General features: G+C 39.3%; 1 protein-coding gene across 1 annotated transcript in view; it reads left to right on the plus strand.

The window, feature by feature from the left end:
• Positions 1-21,848, plus strand: part of DNAH5 (dynein axonemal heavy chain 5) — a 235,436-nt gene that overhangs the window by 180,197 nt on the left and 33,391 nt on the right. The window contains exons 65-71 of the mRNA XM_074945024.1: positions 463-645; positions 10,479-10,722; positions 12,451-12,565; positions 13,025-13,215; positions 14,913-15,034; positions 15,643-15,792; positions 19,069-19,314. Of these exons, the coding sequence (XP_074801125.1) occupies positions 463-645; positions 10,479-10,722; positions 12,451-12,565; positions 13,025-13,215; positions 14,913-15,034; positions 15,643-15,792; positions 19,069-19,314 (1,251 nt within the window). The remainder of the gene's footprint in view (positions 1-462; positions 646-10,478; positions 10,723-12,450; positions 12,566-13,024; positions 13,216-14,912; positions 15,035-15,642; positions 15,793-19,068; positions 19,315-21,848) is intronic.

Here is a 21,848-nt window from a genome sequence, read left to right on the forward strand (position 1 = left end):
AAAGAAGAAAATATAACTGTAAGGGAGTGCATTCAAATATTAAAATAATGCTAATTCTCTACAGCTATGATAGCCTTATGTTTGGATTTGTGGATAACCAAGATATTTAAACCTTGCATTTTCTTCTTCTGTTAGTCTTAAATGGGATTATAAGCATTAGAAGAAAATCCTATTTAAAACCCCATTGTGCTGTCTTGTAAATTAATTATTGCATGTATAATTGTGCAGAAATTACAGAATCAGACAAGTTTCTGAATGAGCAGCTTGAGGCACTGCATGGATATTTTCTTTGCACAATTTTTTAATATAGAATTGGCTTTTTAGTTAGATCTTTCCAAAATGCAGTAGCAGAAAAATTTAACTTGTACATTCTGAACTATGTTGTAAGAATGTGACCCTTACTATCAGTGCTTTTCAATTCATCTGTCTGTTTCATAATATCTCATTGTGTTTTGCAATAAGGTAAAAGTTGGTGATAAAGAAGTAGATGTCATGAATGGCTTCAGACTTTACATCACCACCAAGCTCCCAAATCCGGCATATACCCCTGAAATTAGTGCTCGCACATCCATTATTGACTTTACTGTGACTATGAAAGGTCTAGAAGATCAACTCCTAGGGAGAGTCATTCTCACAGAGAAACAGGTAGGAGGAAAATAATTCCACTGTATTTCTATTCGGTTTAGAAGGTACAGACGTGTGTGCATGTGTTGAGGGCAAGTTTCACTTGAGTTAAATTGATTATTCCCTTCACTCATAGTACAGGGTTACTGCTTTTCAGTTCTCTATGAACAACCTTCGGTACAGCCATGTTCAGAGAGCTCTTAAAAATAAGCACAATCATACAACAAAGTTGGTATGATCCTGCAAAAGCTTTCTTGACTCTTTTTTGCTTAGTCTTCCCTTTACCCACTGATAGAGGTCTTCTAGTCTGTCTTTCTCAAACATGCACATTTTCTATCGTTTTTGTGTGTGTGCAAAGTATACTACTTTGGATTCCAACATATGGTAAATAAAGTTTTCCATTCAAAATATGGTCTTTTAAGGTCAGAGAATCCCCTTAAATCAGTAGCAGTAATTAAAGGACAATGTTTTGCTTTGCTGGTTTGAAGTTCTGACTGCCATCACTTCCCACAGAGACTTAGGTTTTCCTCTGTCCTTCCACCACAACCATAGGCTTTTCATAATATGTCCTGGTCTGTAGCCCTGGTGAGATCTTCCATGGTGTACGGTTCCTCCAGGAGCCAGTAGACCAACAGATGTTCCATGGTTTGTTTCACCGCAGTCACATGTATCTGGGTCACTGGAATAGCCGCACATCCACATATTTTTGTTTGGAAGCAATTTAAAAATAGATCTCTAACCTCTGGCTGAGTTACTGAAGCCCTCAAATTATGAGCTAAAGACTTTAAGTTAAAGAGAATTGACCATTTACTCTAATTTAAACCCTGTAAGTGATCCATGCCCCAAACTGCAGAGGAAGGGGACCCCCCCCCACAGGGTCTCTGCCAATCTCACCCAGAGGAAAATTCCTTCCCGACCCCAAATATAGTGATCAGTTAGACCCAAGCATGTGGGCAAGACCCACCAGGCAGATACCTTGGAAAGAATTATCTGTGGTAACTCAGAGAGCTCCCCATCTAATGCCCCTTATCTGGCCGTTTTTCTGTTTTCCTTGTGACAGCTCTCCTGCTATCCGGTGGACTGATTTTAACAAGAATATAAAGGCTGTTCATATTTGTTGGTTTTAGACATCCTATAATGTAGCAGCAGCTGTCATTTAATATAGGGTTCAGCTTCTTTGTGTGAGCTGATCTTTTCCACACAGGACATGCATATTCAACCATCGAATAAACAAGTGTAAGTGTGGTGGCTCTTAATGTTGCTGGGTTGGTTCCCCATTTTGAATGTGAAAGCTTCCGGAATATGTCGTTCCGGGTGTTAACTTTGCCTTATGTCTTCTCCATGTGTGCCTTGAAGGAGAGAATGCGGTCTAGCGCTACTCAAAGATAGACAGGGATTCCAGCAGTGGGCAAATGATACCCCATTACAGGTGAAGTTGTCTATTGATCTCATGATACCAAAGATGGAACAGGCCTCATTTGCATTTTGGCTTGGTTGGTATGCAATTGGTTCTTGGTGTAATAGACTGAGAGCCCAGACAGTATTGTTGTTAGCATAGTTTTGATCTGGGCATAGATCATCAGCATAGATAAAACTTCTTGTGCCTACATGAATCAGTTGATCATTCATGCAGATGAGGAGTATTGGCAAGAGTATGCTCCCTTCTGGAAGGCCATTTTTCTATTACCATCATCAGGTCCCCTTCCTGTATTGTTCAACATAAAGATGTTGGTTCTCTAATAGAGATCTTATAAATCATACAAGGTGGTGATCTTTCATCCTTGTTGTCATAAATATAAAGGGAAGGGTAAACCCCTTTAAAATCCCTCCTGGCCAGAGGAAAAATCCTCTCGCGTGTAAAGGGTTAAGAAGCTAAAGGTAACCTCGCTGGCACCTGACCGAAATGACCAATGAGGAGACAAGATACTTTCAAGAGCTGGGAGGAGGGAGAGAAACAAAGGGTCTGTGTCTGTCTGTATGCTGCTTTTGCCGGGGATAGAACAGGAATGGAGTCTTAGAACTTTAGTAAGTAATCTAGCTAGGTATGTGTTAGATTATGATTTCTTTAAATGGCTGAGAAAAGAACTGTGCTGAATAGAATGACTATTCCTGTCTGTGTGTCTTTTTTGTAACTTAAGGTTTGCCTAGAGGGATTCTCTATGTTTTGAATCTAATTACCCTGTAGGGTATCTACCATCCTGATTTTACAGAGATGATTCCTTTACTTCTATTAAAAGTCTTCTTGTAAGAAAACTGAATGCTTTTTCATTGTTCTCAGATCCAAGGGTTTGGGTCTGTGGTCACCTATGCAAATTGGTGAGGATTTTTACCAAACCTTCCCCAGGAAGTGGGGTGCAAGGGTTGGGAGGATTTGGGGGGGGAAAGACGTGTCCAAACTACGTTTCCCAGTAAACCCAGTTAGAGTTTGGTGGTGGCAGTGGAGATCCAGGGTCAAAGGATAAAATTAATTTGTACCTTGGGGAAGTTTTAATCTAAGCTGGTGAAAGTAAGCTTGGGAGGTTTTCATGCAGGTCCCCACATCTGTACCCTAGAGTTCAGAGTGGGGGAGGAGCCTTGACACTTGTGGATAGGGAGGTAGTGGTAGATGTGGTATATCTTGACTTTAGTAAGGCTTTTGACACTGTCTTGCATGATCTTCTCATAAACAAACTAAGGAAATAGAACCTAGATGGAGCTACTGTAAGGCGGATGCATAACTGGTTGGAAAATCGTTCCCAGAGAGTAGTTATCAGTGGTTCACAGTCATGCTGGAAGGACATAACGAATGGGGTCCCACAGGGATTGGTTCTGGGTCTAGTTCTGTTCAATATCTTCATCAATGTTTTAGATAATGGCATAGAGAGTACACTTATAAAGTTTGCAGATGATACCAAGCTGGGAGGGGTTGCAAGTGCTTTGGAGGATAGGATTAAAATTCAAAATGATCTGGACAAACTGGAGAAATGGTCTGAAGTAAATAGGATGAAATTCAATAAGGACAAATGCAAAGTACTCCACTTAGGAAGGAACAATCAGTTGTGCACGTACAAAATGGCAAATGACTGCCTAGGAAGGAGTACTGCAGAAAGGGATCTGGGGGTCATAGTGGATCACAAGCTAAATATGAGTCAACAGTGTAATGCTGTTGCCAAAAAAAGTAAACATAATTCTGGGATGTATTAGCAGGAGTATTGTAAGCAAGACACGAGAAGTAATTCTTCCGCTCTACTCCATGCTGATTAGGCCTCAACTGGAGTATTGTGTCCAGTTCTGGGTGCCACATTTCAGGAAAGATGTGGACAAATTGGAGAAAGTCCAGAGAAGAGCAACAAAAATGATTAAAGGTTTAGAAAACATGACCTATGAGGGAATATTGAAAAAAAATTGGGTTTGTTTAGTCTGGAGAAGAGAAGACTGAGAGGGGACATGATAACAGTTTTCAAGTACATAAAAGGTTGTTACAAGGAGGAGGGAGAAAAAATGTTGTTCTTAACCTCTGAGGCTAGGACAAGAAGCAATGGGCTTAAATTGCAGCAAGGGCGGTTTAGGTTGGACATTAGGAAAAACTTTCAACTGTCAGAGTGGTTAAGCACTGGAATAAATTGCCTAGGGATGTGGTGGAATCTCCATCATTGGATAAACACCTGTCAGAGATGGTCTAGATAATACTTAGTCCTGCCTTGAGTGCAGGGGACTGGACTAGATGACCGCTTGAGGTCCCTTCCAGTTCTATGATTCTATGATCATGTTGTATGTTTTAGTGAGGGGTCTTCAGTGATTCACTGTGTCATATGCTGCTGAGAGGTTGACAAACATGGCACCTGTTACTATACCTTTTCAAAGCCATCTTCAGTGTATCGAGTGATGTTCAGCTGGGTGGAATCCAGCTTGCTCTGGTATTAGGTGCTTTTTAACAAGTGGTGTCAGGTGAGTTAGGATGAGACACTCATATGGTTTGTAGAGGTGACATATTAGTGAGAGAAGCCTGAAGTTCTTTGGGTCCATTGTATCCTTCCCTGGCTTCAGGAGTCCCACAACGCACACTCATCACCACATGTTGGGTACTTTGTATGTGGCTGAGCATGTGTTGAACAACTTGAGTAACCAGTTCTTTATTGCTGGTCCAAAGTGTTTGGTTTGTTTATCTAGACCAGTGCCTTTGTCATTCTTGAAGGGGTTAATTCTGGAGGTTAATTTGGTCATTGTATACTGTGCCCTAAAATTATAAGTCTCCTCATTTTCTTGCCACTTAAGCCCTACCATTTTCTAGGGGTTGGTCTGCAGTTACATTATAGTGTTGCTCTGCCTTTCTCAGGTCATTGTTAAGCTTCCAAATGGTTATCCATAGTTTCTTACTCCTGTGGGTTATGTCCACACTGTCATGACTTCTGTTTGTCCTCCTTGGAGAGACCAGTTCTTTGCCAGTTGCAATGTTATCCTCAGCAAAGGGGTCTGCTTTGAACTTCTGCTTGTATTCTGCTTGTATCGATGTGATAACTTGGATGTTAGTCCTGACACATAATTTGTTCTTCAGCCTTGTGGAATATGCTTCTTCAAGACAGTATACAGTACATTGTCAAACTGGTCATAATTTTCTGGTATTGGTTCGGTCTTTATTATATCGAGGCATCTTACAGTGGTTTTAAGGTCATTGGTGAAGCCCTTCCATTTGCTTTCTTAAAATTAAAGTGGGCCGGGAATGGTACTGAGTTTGGCGTTATGGCTGCATTGATCTGGATAGTGACAGGCTGCTGCTGTGAATGTGGAATGGGACCCAAACTATGTTTATTGTATGAACTGGCTATGTTGCGCTGACAAATGCTGGATCAGGGTTGTAGCCTCGTTTCCATAGATGGGTTTATGAATTACGTGGTGTGCTTGTGGCCACAGTTCAACTAATTCTCCATTTTCATCAGTTATGCTGTTGCCTCATTTGACTCTGGACTGTCACCAATGATCACCCATGTTTTATCATGTTTGAGGTTATGAGGGCTACCAAACTTGAACTGTTTGGATGATGGCTTGTAGAAAGACATGATGGAAATGTCACCAGTGTTACAGCAGTCAGGGCTTGAATGTTGTCCTTGTTGGTCATAGATGTGTAAATGACAAGATCAGGTTTTGTTGAAAATGGTGCTGCCGTATTGCTTGTGTGTCTTTTGATGGCCAAGTTCATCTCTAGTAACGGGAGACAATTATTATTGATCCATCTGCATGTCTCCTAGAGGCATAACAGCTGGCAGCTGTAGTCAGTTCACATTTTGGCTATCAGGTGGCGTTTGGCACCCAAGAGCCCTTTGATATTTGTTGATTATTATCCTCAGTGTCAGCCCTGATGAGGACCCTTTTGAATGACACTAACAACTGCAATGACCTTCAGACACAGTTGGTCAGTTGTGCTGACAACTACATCAGTCGGCAGGCACAGACATATTATTTGGTTATATTGTAGTGGTAGGTGTTCAGCAGGATTTGCAGATTCAGAGCGTCTGACCGGGGCTACAATGTGAGTGCTCCTTCTACGGCCATGGAGATTTATGTACCTCAGCATCTTGTAGAATCAGGCTTCAGTGTTCAGATACTGGAACCTTTTACAGTCGTACCCTATTTTTTAAAAAATAGTCTATTTAGAAAGTAGTTTATTTTGATGTCAGGTTTGGAGTTCTCATTCCCTGCTGCCAATTCTTGGCCAAAGAAGGGATTTGGAGGTCCTTGTGTTGATGGTATGTGGGAGCTGACCAGCAGATCCTTGGCTATGATTGTCTTGGGTAAGGGAATGCTGGTCTCACTTTGCCTCCCACTGCAGAAGGTCAGCATGAGGACATTCACTGCTGAGTCAAAGTTGCTAGGAGAACTGCCTCTACAAGCTAGGTTATAGCCTGCACGAATACAGACCAGGATGCTGCCTGCTGTATGGAGTATGGCAGGAATGGATGAGGGAGTCTGTGACACGCTGAGAGTGTGACACTTTGTATAGAAATGCAGGGATCTCTTTAGTCAACATAGGCTTGGAAGTGCAAACCCTTCAGTAAGATTCTTGGGTACTGAACTGGTGAGCTATGTTGCAAAGTGGTTGCAACTGACTCCAATTGGGATGTAAAGGAGGTCTTTGAGAGAAATCATAAGAACAGTCAAGCTAAGGGAGGAAGCATTCTCGCTCTCTAATATTTTTGTCTGTTAACCTTCAAACAAAGCTTCAGGAAGGAGGCAAATTAGGACACAAACTCCGTGTGTGCATGCTCAGTTAAAGATGTGCTAAGAACTTGACCCCTTCAAAGCCTTCTAACCCTTGAGCTTTCCTATCCTGCCTAGGCAGCTGTGTTTTGTTTTGCACTTTACCTTTTCTCCAGTGACAGTGGCTGCATGTTCCTGCTTTCAACATTTTACTTGCATGAGCTTAAGTTAACGTGTATAAATTTAGAGATGGTTGTGGCCTCTTGGGAAAACTTCACAGCACATCACAGAACAATCTTTCTCTTTTTCTGATGGAGAAGTTGGTATAAAATCAGCCAAACTCACTACTTTAAGCCAAGCGTATTTTCTAAGACTTCAAAGCTGCAGTAGGTTCAAGTATATCAATCCTCCCTGCCTAAAGCCAGTCCAACCCTAAGGTTTGGGGCTTACAATGGGTTGTTTTTCATGAATGTACCATAATGTTTTCTGGTTCATGACATGAAGTTGTCTGTTTAAATGTAAGATCAAGTTTCTATTTCTATAGTATGTTCTCGAAAAAACCAACAACCCCTCAACAGAGCCATAGAATAATATCTAACAAAGGCGAAATTACTAGTCAAAGGGCAAGTGTGGAGAGATATTCTGCAGCAACAATCATTTCTATGGCCATCTCTTTATATTCTCATGCCCATCTCCTGTTTTATTATTTATTTTATTTTATTATTTATCATTTTATTTATCATGCAAGGACACACAAATTTGAACTGTGAAGCATTTACATTTTTAAAGGGTCAAATTCAATACAATTCTTTACTTAGTTTATATTTCCAAATCACTTAGGGCCTAAATCTTGGAAGATACTTAGCATGCTCATGTCTGATTAAGCCAGTGGGATCTGACGGTGTTCAGCATCAGTGGGATCGTTGGGAGTGCCTTCAAGAGTTGAGCCTACACTGCTAGATTTGAAACACTAGTTATTACACTTGAGTTTACTGGAGTTACCTGTGAAACAAATATCCAAGTAGAGTCAATTAAAATGTAAAGTTAGCATGTTTCTGCACCATTTACATCTTGGATGAAAATTAGCCAAATGAAAAACAATTCATCCATTTGTTTCATAAATGAACTTTTTATTTTGGAACAAATATGTTCCCTGTTTTGATGCTCAACAGACTGCCTGCTATTTAGGGTCCAAAGACATTTCATAACTGCTGCTTTAGTGTGAATTACATTTTGTATTTTCAGATTGCACTTGTTCTCAGCAGTTTTTCTAAGGAAACCATAGTTGTTCTTAAGGCTTTAACTCCTTAAATCAGACTCACAACACATTTAAATTTAGTTGGGATCAATTTGATTTCTCAGCAGTATTAACTATTACATTTAACAGACCACTACCATCCTTAAAATGTTCTATCTTTTTAACTACACCTTCATCAGACCTGAATAATTCATGCCATGCTTCATAGATTTCTACCTGCTCTCCTCCTGTCACATTTGACATTGAATGACTTAAGTGAAATGAATTTCAGCTTCTTTACCTCTTGTCCAGTAAGCCCTCTCCTGAAAATGGTCCTGTGCTTTGGTTGCCTCCCCTTGATGAGGTGATGTTTGTATTATTCTGCGACCACAACCCTAACACTTTCTGCTATGCCTGATGTTTGGAAAGAAGGACTGGCTGCAATTTTCTAGTTAATGATAGTATGGGTAGAAGGGAGAGACCTAAAACAGACAAGAAATTATTCTAATTCCTCCTGGCTGAAACAATACAGGAATGAATGTATATTTGACCTTAGGGTTCTAAATATTACGCTGATTGTATGCTAGCAGTTAAGTGGTATAAGTTTCCTTGTAAGCCTAAGTGAATGTAAAGAAAGCCGGATAATGTAACTTAAGTATCACATTTTGTATTGTTTCTAATAATTTTTCTGCAAGTTGATATTTCTTTGAAGTGGGTAAATGAGTTTGGGGAAAAAAACTGCTTAAAATGGTATCATATGTATCTTGGGAACAGATGGAAGCAGACAAAGATAACAACAGAGCATCTTCTGCTTCAGCTGCCACATCTCAAAGAAGTAATGCTAATTGAAAATCCTCCTGTTTTAGAAAGGGGAAATTTTACATGATGAAAGGGAGAGAATGATGGGGCTGGTTAGCAGCTGCCTGCATTATGCCCATTTCTATTATGTGAGCTTTTCCACCTACCTTTGCCAATGCACGGCAGCCCTCATTTACAATGCCCCGTACTATTCCACTCCCAGGCTTTCACTGCGAAGAGACTACAGACTCTGCTTGATTGGCAGCTACATGATTTTCTATATAGGTTGTTACTGATGGGTGTAGGGACACAACCTTTTCTATTTCACCTGTGGCATAGAGGCTCTTGAACTCAAATCTGCAGAAGTGAAAGGCAATTTGCATTAAACTACTTTAGCATAGAGACTGCTTCCAAAGTTTCAAGCAAAAGCATTTTCGTCACCCAGCAAAGAAAATATATTACTAAACAGTCATCTCCCAAATTAATGCACTCCCGTATATCCGAGCATTATATGAAGGTAATATACAGATATGTCTAGTAAAGCTGGAGTACCTTAATATCAATAAGTAAGATGCAAGGAATGCTAAAATAATTAGAATTTTCCTTTATGCTTGGGAATAAATTTGGCTTCCAAACAATAACTCAGTATTACCTCTGGTACTGTAGAATCTCTTGCCAGCATCTCTGCGGCCACAAGTTTGTTAGGGAGGAATCAGTCTGAGTATGAGAGGTCTTTGTATCAAGGTGGCCCAAAAGTTGCCAAAAGGTTCTTTATACCTGGGAATGTGGTTCTTCCAGATTATGAGATTACACACACTTAGTGAAGTATATGTCAAAGTACCTTCCTGAATCATAGCTTTATTGAAGACTGTCCTGGTTTTTGTCACTTTTGTCTGGAAAGTCTCTTACTTGAAACAAACGGAGAGCAAAACTCTCTTTGCAAACTTTTAATTCTAACCAGGTGCCACCTCTTACCCAATTAAGTAGTTTCAGTGCTTAGATATTTCTGGGTGGGATGCCAAAGCAGCATGAACCCATTTGGATTAGTGCCTGAGGAATTATGGGATTCTAGTATTTGTGGATGTGTTGCAGCTTGTGCCTATACAAATAGATCTAAGTTAGAACACAACAGGCTAGATTTGAGATGTCTATTGGAGAAATGTTGATTACGGGTAAGATATTTTCTATTATCCTCTGTTATCCACTGATTTTGTTCTTGGCCACATCCTACAGCTGTGATATGTATATACAATTCATTGTCTTGCGGTAGCTAGTTTTACCATTGGGCCCTACTATTAAAAGAATGTCGATAGAGTTTGTAAGTGGATTTAACTTGAATATTCTTGGGATGTGACTAACTGAAGTCTTTCTGGTTATAGAATGGTGAATCTCATGCATATTTCTATTAACAGTATAAACTTGTTTAAAGTGCTAGGTAACACACTTTTTTAAAAAAAACAGGGGTAAGATATTGGGACAAATTTGTTCTCAGGGAGACTAAATATAAATCTGAAGTAATTCCAGTCAAGCTACTCCAGATTTAAACTAGTTTCAGTGAGAGCACTCTGTATCATTGGTAGTTAGAACAATAATTTACTCTTGGTAAACATGGGCTGATCTCGAGAATTGCTTTTCACTGTAACAGGAGCTAGAGAAAGAGAGAACTGATCTCATGGAAGATGTGACTGCCAACAAGAGAAGGATGAAAGAGCTAGAAGATAACCTGCTCTATCGACTGACAAGCACACAGGGGTCTCTGGTGGAGGATGAGAGTCTGATCACTGTATTGAGTAACACCAAGAAGACTGCTGAGGAAGTGACACAAAAACTGCAGATTTCTGCTGAGACTGAAATACAGATCAACTCAGCCCGTGAGGAGTACAGACCCGGTGAGCTGGAATCCCTGATAATGAAAGACAAATGTGACAAGCAAATGAAAAAAGAACAATGCTAGAGTGGGAGAAATGAGGATGAGAGCATGAAGAAAAAAGGGATTATACAAATAACAGGAGAACTGTGTTTCCCTGTAAATGAAATGGATAAGACAAATAGCATATTGATCTGTTGTGGAAAAATATATCAATTTATGCTGTGTGAATCACATGCTGAACTCTTACCAATTCCCAATGAAAAATCAGTTATAGGGCTAACTTCTGTGCCTGTATACATTGTGGGTGCAGATCTAAAAAGTGACCTGGGAAGAGACAGCCCAGTTTTATACTACTTTCCAACCCACAAAATTTTGGCATTTTGTAGGCTGCCAACCTGATCAGTGTTGAGGAAAGGGCATATACTTGTCTGTATCATCCTAACATCCCTTAGTCTTAATGTGTTGAGCTTTTATTTGGGCACTACTGTAGTATTGTAAATGCTTCATTCATTCTTGATACTTTGCTCCTAAATTAGCTCAATAGTTAAAAATGGAACGTGATTACACATTATCCTTATGTAGAAGACTGCAGTAACAAGGGGACACAGATACATTGTGGTGTCTTTAACAGAATGCATTAATTTATTATAAATCTTAGCAATTTTAGAGTTTGATCACTGAAGTCAAGAGACCTCCTCTGGAACAATGGCAAGGTCCTTACATATTTTATACATTTTGTATTCTGTGCTTTACTTTTGGATTAGTATTTCTGGAATGAAAAGTTCCAGGTAGTGTTCAGTTGGGACTTCTCTGCATTTTGAGAGATTCATGAAATGGTATTTGTTACATAGTGTAAGAACATGCAGGGTTAGAACCTGGGACCATAGGGGTGTGGCTGATGACTCCGTATCACCACTGGAGGTTTAGGCTGGGCATCTGTGGGAGGACCCTGTAAAGCTAGGTTAGACAGGAAGTACCACCCCGCAGGGCCTGTGGGGCAGTCCCTCACACACCAGTGGCTGGCCAGTATATAAACCAGGAAGCCATAAAGGGAATCTGATGAACAACAACACAGACTACCTGCCTGCTTCTGCTCCAGACCCCGCTTGCACTAGAATAGACCCTAGACATGGCTTCAGACCCTGGTTTCTCCTCAACTTTTCTATTCGATTGCTGTCTGTAACCTGGTGCCCATTCCTGATCTCCTGGTAACCTGACTCCTGCTCCGACCGCTAGCTTAGCCTGCTCACGTCCTGGTCATAACAAATGGCAATACTCCTTCAGAATGTTGGAAAGCTCTGGCTGCTGAATCCCTGGTTAGAGTAAAATGAGTTACAATGTAGTTGGCCTGGTTCTCTTATGGCTGGTATGATAGGATATCTAAGATGTGCATTTGGAAACTCAGTTGGCGCTTAAGCACAACCAACAAGATTTTGTACATTTAAGTGCTGATCTGAGTATCCGAATGCAGCATTTAGATACCCTCTGAGTGTACTCATATGGGGAAACTGGGTGTTGCATCAGATGTACTAGTTATAGAAAACACGCTTTTAATTATTTACTGACCTGTAAATGAGACTAGAATTAACACTAGACCACGTATGAATGGTTAATGATATAGCAACTACAAGTTTGTTAGTTGTCGTCATTAACATTGTTATACTTGATGCACTCAGTTTAGAGATCTGCATTTTTGTTTTGTTTTGCATTTTCTGCTTTAAGCACAGCCTTTCTCTTCATCTTTCAGTTGCAACAAGAGGGAGCATCCTATATTTCCTTATAACTGAGATGAGTATGGTCAATGTGATGTATCAGACTTCTCTTCGACAGTTTCTGGGACTCTTTGACCTTTCTCTAGCCAGGTAACTAACATTACTGAAAGATCAGCTGACTGTTTTCCCCTTGAAAAGGACTGTTGTAAACTGAATTACAGTGTTCCTCCGAAAATGGGGCTTTCCTGCTTCTATTTCATTATGCTATCACATGTGGAAGCAGAGAACTAGGAAAAGAACTTGCTTACCAATACTTCTTAAGCTTTGTCTGTTGATTTTGGTATGAGCAGGTTTTTAGTCCACTATGAGACCATTCTTTCCAATGCAAATAGATCTAGTCAGTGGTAAGGACTCTGATAAGTTGCTTCAGTTTTAGAGTCTGTTTTAGTATTCTGCTGTCTGGTAATATATCTTGGTGACCTATTCATTTTTGAGATGTTCAGGATGATGAACTAGAACTTCCTGCATACTTGCCCTACTCCTTTCCAGAAAATCCTTTCTATAAACTTAAACCATAAAGGCGCTGAACTAAATTTTCCTTTTGAACAGGTCTGTGAAGAGCCCAATTACGAGTAAGAGAATTGCTAATATAATTGAGCATATGACCTATGAAGTATATAAGTATGCTGCCAGGGGACTTTATGAGGAGCACAAATTCCTGTTCACCTTACTGCTTACCTTGAAAATAGACATGCAGAGAAACAGAGTGAAGCATGAAGAGTTCCTGACACTTATTAAAGGTCAGAAAATCTGTATAATTAGAAAGTGTGCAAATACATTATTGTGCAATATCTATGAGTCATTCTTCTATAGGTACAGTTTTTCCGCCTGTCAGGTGTTACTGTTTCTGAAAAATCAGAGGAGTTAAAGAATGCACACTAAATATCCCATTTAGTGATTCATTATCATATTGTACTGATAATTTATGGGAATAATATTGAACTTCAATAATGTAGGTGTTGGGAATTAAAGAGGTGATAAAAGGTGAAAGAGCAATCTCATTATAGCAGGATTCCAGATGACTTTGCAGTAGGTAGTCCAAGTACTATCCAGCATGCGTGTGTTTTTTGGTCAAAGAATTTGAAAAAAGAGACGTGGACACTAAAGGACCCTTGGCTTTTTAGTAAATGCAGAGGGTTCACAGGGGAAGTGAAACTGAAAATAATGTAAAACAATTCTTAATAACCTAAAAAGCTTTTCTGTACAAAAAATGTTATGACTTTAGTGACATAACCTCATGCAAGTGCCATGTGCCCCCATTGGGAAGCTAAGCATCATTCCCTGCCCCCTTTCCCAGGGGATACTGGTCCTGTTTCTAGCCCATTAAGGTAGTAGACTTCACAGACAACACTCTTATGGTTTAAAAGGAAAACTTGTTTCTGTGTCCATGCTGAATCTTGCCCCTCAGGCAGGGCTGACTTTTGAAGGGAACTGAAGGTTGGCTTCAAGGAATGGCAGTTTGTTTGAGGCTGCTCAAGGCACAGGAGTGTTAGAAAAAGTCTTCAGGAGGCAAACTAGTAAGCAGAGACGAAATGAGGTGGTCCAAGATGTGTGGTAAATGTACTCATTACAAGACTACAGTTGATACTTGGCTTCTCCAGTGTTGACTAACCGAAGTTGGTGCAAAAGATTTTATACACAACATAGCTTCTCCTTGCCCATTTCTCTTCAAGAAGTCAGTGATTCAGGTAGATCTTCCTCCTCCATCCTAATCTAGCTTGAAGTGAACTTCAGGGGAGATAAATGACCTTTGGATAATTGAGCTTTGAATAATTTAGTTTTTTCTGTATTCATTTTACACACACAAAAAAGTAAAAATTAAAAGGCCAGCTTTTTTTAAAAAATATCTTGTGTAAACTAAGATTTGTCAGTTCAGTGAAACTAGATTTCAATTTTGACAGGGCTCTTGCATGTTCAAAAATCTTTTTTTCGTGTGTGTGTGTGTGTGTGTGTGTGTGTGTGTGTGTGTGTGTGTGTGTAAAAAAACCAGATTTGGTTGAAATGCCTCATGTTTTCAATTCTCAAAATTTGTTCATACAAATTTAAAGTTTTTCTGATAAAATTAAATTGAGAACAGACCTTTTGAAAATTTTCAGAGCTTTCATCTACTACAGAAGTAGTAGTGGGGGGAGGGATAGCTCAGTGGTTTGAGCATTGGCCTGCTAAACCCAGGGTTGTGGGGGCCTTGAGGGGGCCATTTTGGGATCCTTGAGGGGGCCATTTAGGGATCGGGGCAAAAATTGGGGATTGGTCCTGCTTTGAGCAGGGGGTTGGACTAGATGACCTCCTGAGGTCCCTTCCAACCCTGATATTCTATGATTCTATGAGAAGTGCATGGAATATGGTCTCAATATTTAGATGAGTTTTTCCAAAATATTGCTTTGCTGGAACACTCTATTTTTTAAACAGGTTCTAATTATAGCCTTACCCCTCACAGGTGGCGCTTCTCTGGACCTTAAAGCTTGTCCTCCTAAGCCATCTAAATGGATCCTGGATATGACTTGGCTGAACCTGGTGGAACTCAGTAAGCTTAGACAATTCTCAGATGTTTTGGACCAAGTAAGTAACAGTTTCTCTGAAGAGTCCAATAAATTCAGAGCCACCGAGCAACTGATGATCATTAAGTATTTGACCATGTCCATAATCATCTGTGAAGGATGGAATGAAATTAATATACAAAATTAGGCTATGAAACAATTAAGGCTATTATACACAATATGCCCACGAAAGAACTCAGGAAAGCAAGTAAATGAAGAGAGGCCACTTAGTAATACATATTTTCTGTCCTTCATCCACAAACACATACGCCCCTTAACATTTTCCCAACTCTCCTCCACTACATAACACAACCTTAACTCTGTTCCCATGGGAGTGCAAGCTTTCCTGCATTCTTAGAGTGCTCTGTTTTGACTGCCCTTCCAAATGCTTTCTGGTGAATATTTGGTACAGTAGTTTGGTTGAGGGCATCAATGCATAGTCCTCTTTTTGTACTCAGCCTAAAAATTTGTTTCCTCTAATATCCACAGTAACCCTATAAAAACAGAGATTAATAAATAAACATGGATATGCCTCTAATGTCTGACCTTCACGGAAAGTTTTGGAGTTTGTGTGTTACAGTGTGACTCCTTCTATATTGTGAGATGCGGTTCTCTACCTTATGTGTACAGATTTCAAGAACAGAGAAACAATGGAAACTCTGGTTTGATAAGGAGAATCCAGAGGAAGAACTTGTTCCCAGTGGCTATGATCAATCTCTGGACTGCTTCAGACGTCTCCTCCTTATTAGATCCTGGTGTCCTGACAGAACCATAGCTCAGGTACATTAACCCGTAGGCATATTTTTGTCTGCTCCTTCAGATGTAATAACTTCCTGTAGGAATTGCTTAATTAAATTTGAATATATTTTATCAAATATATAATATAGCATCAGAGTAAAACTTTACATACATAGCACTAAAATTATCTTCTAATAATCCTTGTTCCTTAAACAGCACTTGGGAGTTTTTCAAAGTGCTTTACAGATCTATACTAATTCATACAGCTATCACGGGGGTATCCCTTTGTGTGATGATCCCTCTTTTCAGATGGAAAAATTGACTGCCATAGAGTCGAAACCTAAACTCAGGAGTTACTGTGCTCAGTTCACATTGCTTTGTCAGTGAAATAGAAATTTGCTTGCCGGCCTCATTAATATGTAACAGAAATCCTAGCTGGAAGTTCATCGCCACCTTAAAGTTTAGCTGAAATCTCTTCCAAAACTTTGAAAAACGTTATTTAAACACCATTCTGCTTATTTGACTTTATATGTTCTTACGTTCTGCCCTGTATCTCCTTCTTGCTATTGAGTTAAACTATGTGAGAATCAGGTCATTTAAGACCTTTTTTTTTCTTTTTCTTTTTTTTTTGGGTATTTGGTTTGAGCACATCCTCATTTCATACTGTACAGAAATGCACCAGATAAGTGGTTTTTGTCCAAATGTTTCCATGGAAAATGAGAAGAGAAATACAGAAATTATATGCTTCAAGTGGAAAATATGTAAATATTTGGATATCCTGGAAATGCTACAGCAAAAAAACCCAACTCTGGTTAGACCCTTTTCCCCCGGGCCACACCCCATCCTGTGGGTGCTGCAAAGAAGGGTGCAATTGGCCCAGAATGAGTGAGTTCATATTAACAGAGCAATGGTGTGAGTATCTGGATCAATGATACTGAGTATTGTGGTGAAACTGCAACCCCTTCCCACCCACTCTCAAAGCCCAGTGGGCACAGGCCCTTGAGTCAGTTTCTCGAGGAATCCGCGAATTTGACACTGAGCAGGGGAAGACACAACTCTCACCTGTTCATTGTTGGTGAGTTGACAGACCTGTTCAAAACTTGATTTTCTTTTAACCTCTACCTACAGGTTATTCTAAGCAGAGTATGATAGTGATATCTTATGTCCATAGCATATTCATAACCTCCTATTTGTGTTATGCTGTTCTGCTAAATGTGTTTGTTTCTGGTTATTGATCTACACTACCAGAGAATCAAATGCAAGGTCAGCTTTCCCACTTACACTGGATCCCACAAGTAGTTTTCTGCCTAACATTAAATTTGTTCTGTTACCTACATATCTCTCAGTGGTAATCTCTCTCTCTCTCTCTCTCTCTCTCTCTCTCTCTCTCTCTCTCTCTCTCTCTCTCTGATAAAAAAAAAGTTTGTACACCTATGTGCATATGTATGTGTATATCGCTTCTTAAATTTTAGTCCAAGATGAAAGCTTTTCAAGAAAAGCAATATGTACAATCTTGAAACGCAAAATCAGCTGTAAACCACATCTTACAGATAAGGCTGTGACTACAGATTCCTTACTGTACTAAGCAAATGTGCTTAATAGTATTCTGTCTTACATGCTTGCTCAGAAGCTAGACCTTTTTTTTTGAGGTAAAACTTCTTTAACTTTAACTTCTCTGGATTTTGTATAACTGCTCAGATGTGGCTGCTTCTTCTGTACCATCTACATACATAGCACATCTAGTTTTATTATTGTTTGCTTGGATTCTTTCTTCCTTCTATCTGAGGTTTTAATTTGCCCACTGACTTTCCTTTCTCTCTGAGGAAATTTCAGTATTCTGCCTGGAACTTGGGATCCTTTCAGTTATTTACTGCCTCACCTACCCAAGAAACTGTAGAAATTTTATCCGTACTGAGATGTGGAAGGCTGGAATTAAACTCTAGGATGATATTATTACCGTTAAGTTGCGTATATTGTTTCACAGAACTTAATTCTTGGCATTGCAATCCTCTCTGGATTTTTGATAGATGTAAAAATTCAGTTCTGGAGTAGATGGATACAAATTCTATTGAAGTTAGGGGACTGATTTCAATGCCAGAGCTTAATCTGGTACAGATTATTCCTCTCACAAAAACAGAAATGCCCTATTCATGGTGAATCTAGCTTATCTTGTTATGATCATACAGTACTTGGATTTAGAGAATAAATACAAATTTACTTGAGGGTAACAGTTTTCAAAAGCCTATTATTTTCACTTCTGAAGGGTCTGTCTTTGGAGGCTTCCTTACAGTTAGTTTCATGTGTACTTTGTTTCTTCTCTCCAGTGCTCAATGAGTGACTTCTTTTTAGTTTCAACTGTGGAAACTAAATAAGTGATTATCTAGTTAATTACCCACTGTCTTTTAAATAATCCAAGGGGTTTCGTCCTCCCTCTTTATTGGCTCAGGTCTACAACCAGAAGAAATAATTTTCCATGTTCGTTTCTTTCTAGCTGCCAGTTGATCTTAAACACTAGCCACCTGCTCTTCTGTGACCACCAAGCCATGACTTCCAAGTCATGACTCCTCTGAAGTGCTAATCAATGTTCTTGCTCATATGTTAGTGTTTCCAAATCCTAAAATGGATTTCCAGTTTGTGAGAAATTGTGAAAAACTTGGTTTTGTTATACTTTAGAACAAAACCAGTTTTTTAAAATATTAAAATGTCTAGTGAAACTGAAGTTTAGCCAGTTCTAGTCCTGAATGCCTTTGTCTCTGAGAACTGACTCATTACTTATTTTTCCTTTTTCTTGTACATTAAACTGGTAGCTACTGTAAATCCAGAACTCAACTGCCAGAGAAGTGATAGAGCAGAGATCACTTCAGCCTAGTTTGAAAGAGCCTTAATTTGTTCTCAATTTATATATTTGCCTACGGCTTCAAAAACTGAAATGGAGTTTGTCCTAAATAGCTTAGAGCCTCTGTGATCTTCCATCTTCCAAATAATACCAGTTATTTTGATTACTACTGTGGCTTTAAAAAGGGGGGGGGCACAAAAGCATGATATCTTCCTCCTATGGCAGTCTGATTTTAAATCTAAACTGACGGTGTACCTTTCCTAGATTGCATTTTGGGATGTTGAAACCTCATCTTGTCAACTGTTAATAGGCCACATCATTGCATATGGTGGTTATATATTGACTATCTTACATATACTGTTTCTATAAGATAAAATGTAGTGTTAATTTTGGTGATAAGTTTATGTATAACTTGCAGCCTCAGGTTATAGAAAGCAACATTTGAATGACTATAATAGATGTGGTTGAACTTTTTAATACAGGCCAGGAAGTATATCATAGATACCATGGGGGGGAAATATGCAGAAGGAGTCATCTTGGACTTGGAGAAGACATGGGAAGAATCAGATCCACGTACTCCTCTCATCTGCTTTCTTTCAATGGGTTCTGATCCTACCGACTCAATCATTGCTCTGGGGAAAAGACTGAAGACAGAGACACGTTATGTTTCCATGGGTCAGGGACAAGAAGTCCATGCTCGTAAACTTCTACAGCAGACCATGGCACATGTAAGGCAAAACCTGAATTGTTGTTGTCTTGTCACTGCGTGGTTACAACATGCAATGTGTTATAACTCTGAATAGAAACAAAGCGTTCTGATAGACTGTTGATGCATGTAGATCTAATTGTTTTATAAAAGTAACTTGAATTCCAAAACAATATGCCTGCCTCATACAATGGTAGACTGGGGCAAAAGAGTTTGTGATAAAATCCAAACCAAAGGGTCCTTCACACCATATAAAGCCAGTCAATCAAAATGCATGTGACTAATGGGAATTTCATAACTGATTATGACATGACAACTTCACGATCTGACTTAATAATCATTAACTATTAGTATAGAGGCATTTCATATGATGCTTTTAAATTTATTTTACTATATTGTTGACAAATATTGACACAACGTGTAAACGTTGAGAGAACTTCCAAATTTCATGTCTCTTATAGAGAGCACATTATCTATCTGTGATTTTCTGTGAAAGAACAAATAATACATAACATAAGAACTGCCATAGTGGGTCACACTGGTGGTCCATATAGCTCAGTATTCTGTCTCTGACAGTAGCCAATACCAGAGATTCAGGGAGAATGTACAGTTAGGGAGAGCTCCACCCCATCTTCTCCTTCTGGCAACCACTCTGGGTTGGGGTTGCATCTCTGACCATCTTGACTAATAAGCATATAAGTTTGAAAGAGTCTTAATTTGTTCTCCACTTATATATTTGCCTTACAGCTTCAAAAACTGAAATGGAGTTTGTCCTAAATAGCTTAGAGCCTCTGTAACTCATCTTCCAAATAATACCAGTTATTTTTATTACTTCAAGCCCCTTTTTTGTGGCTTCAAAAAATGGGGGGGTGGGACACAAAAGCATAGATGGATTTATCCTCCATGAATTTATATAGTTCTTTTTTTAAACCCAATTATACTTTTGGCTATCAAAACACCCCATGGCAATGAGTTCCGAGGTTAATTTTGTGTAATGTGAAAAAGTACTTCTCATGTTTGTATTAAACCTGCTGCCTGTTAATTTTATTGGATGGTCCCTGGTTTTTGTATTGTGGGAAATGATAAATAACACTTTTTCTATGCACTTTTTCCACACCATTCATGATTTTATAGACCTCTCCCCTCTTAGTCATCTCTTCGTTAAGATGAACAGCCCTAATTTTTTTAATCTCTCCTCATATGGAAGCTGTTCCATACCCTTGATCATCTTGTATTGCCCTTTGCCGAACCTTTTTCCAGTTCCACTATATCCTTTTTGAAATGGGGAGACCAGAACCGAACACAGTATTCAAGTGTGGGCATACCATGGATTTATATAGTAGCTATATATTTTCTGTCTTATTTTCTATCCCTTTCCTTATGGTTCCTATGATTATATGAGCCTTTTTGACTCTGCTGCACATTGAGCTGTAGTTTTCAGACAACTATCCACAACTGTCTGAGATCTTCTTGCATGGTAACAGATCTTCTTGCATGGTAACAGCTAATTTAGAATCTGTCATTATATTATATATGTGTAGTTGGGATTATTTTTCCCAACGTGCATTACTTTGCACTTATCAATGTTGAATTGTATCTGCCATTTTGTTGCCCAGTCACCTCATTTTGTGAGACCCCCTGTAACTCTTCACAGTCTGCTTTGGACTTAATGCAATGCTTTTTAATATAAATACTCATAGAATGGAAATTATCTGTAAACATTCTGGGGAGGAAAGAGAACAAGGTTTTTATTAATACAAATTAGCAATTGAAAGTGCTCATGTGTAATAGGACTGCAATGCAATTCAAAGGGGAAAATAATACATATATTTTTTGCACAGTAGCAATCCATTTTATGGTAGCAGCGAAATCATTATAATCTTACTACTTCAGCTGAAGAGGAGAGCAATGAGTTAAACGGACACTTGTTTCGTAAATGTATGGACAGCTGAGCCCAGCTCAGAGGCTTTCAGCTCTTTGTGCTCTATTTGGAAGCAGTGAGTGATAGCTGCCACCTTACTCCCAGCAATGTAAAATACATAAAATTAGGAGGCCACCTTCTGGTGATAATTTATCATTATGTAGTGAAGTGACATTATAGCCTGGTCATGGGAAATGTCATAAGGAAGAGACTGCGAATGGGGAAATAAATGTATCTGCAAGGAGTCAGCGTCCCTCTCCCACACCCATAGTCAGCAAAGGGTGAGTAAATATGAAGCCTCATTTCCCTGATGTTTTAGAGGCAGAACAAGAGGGAACATAACTCTCCCAAATCCAGAAGGTGTGTGTGTGGAGGGAGGAGCTGTGGTCCCATACAGTCTATTTTGCTTTAACCCCTATTTAGCACCTCCAGCTTGCTGGGTTGATCAGGTCACTAGCTCATTAGGATACCTCTATCATAGTGTCTGTAATATGTGGGCTGGTTACCAGGTTAGAAGCTTTAGCATGTCAAGGCATGTATTTCTGAACTCACTGATTTAGCACTTCTAGCCCAGTGATCTTCAGGAATACTTTTATTGTAGTGAAAAGGAAACAAAACTTCTACTTAATGGAGGA

Source organism: Natator depressus, chromosome 2, assembly GCF_965152275.1.
Source record: "Natator depressus isolate rNatDep1 chromosome 2, rNatDep2.hap1, whole genome shotgun sequence".
NCBI lineage: Eukaryota > Metazoa > Chordata > Testudines > Cheloniidae > Natator > Natator depressus.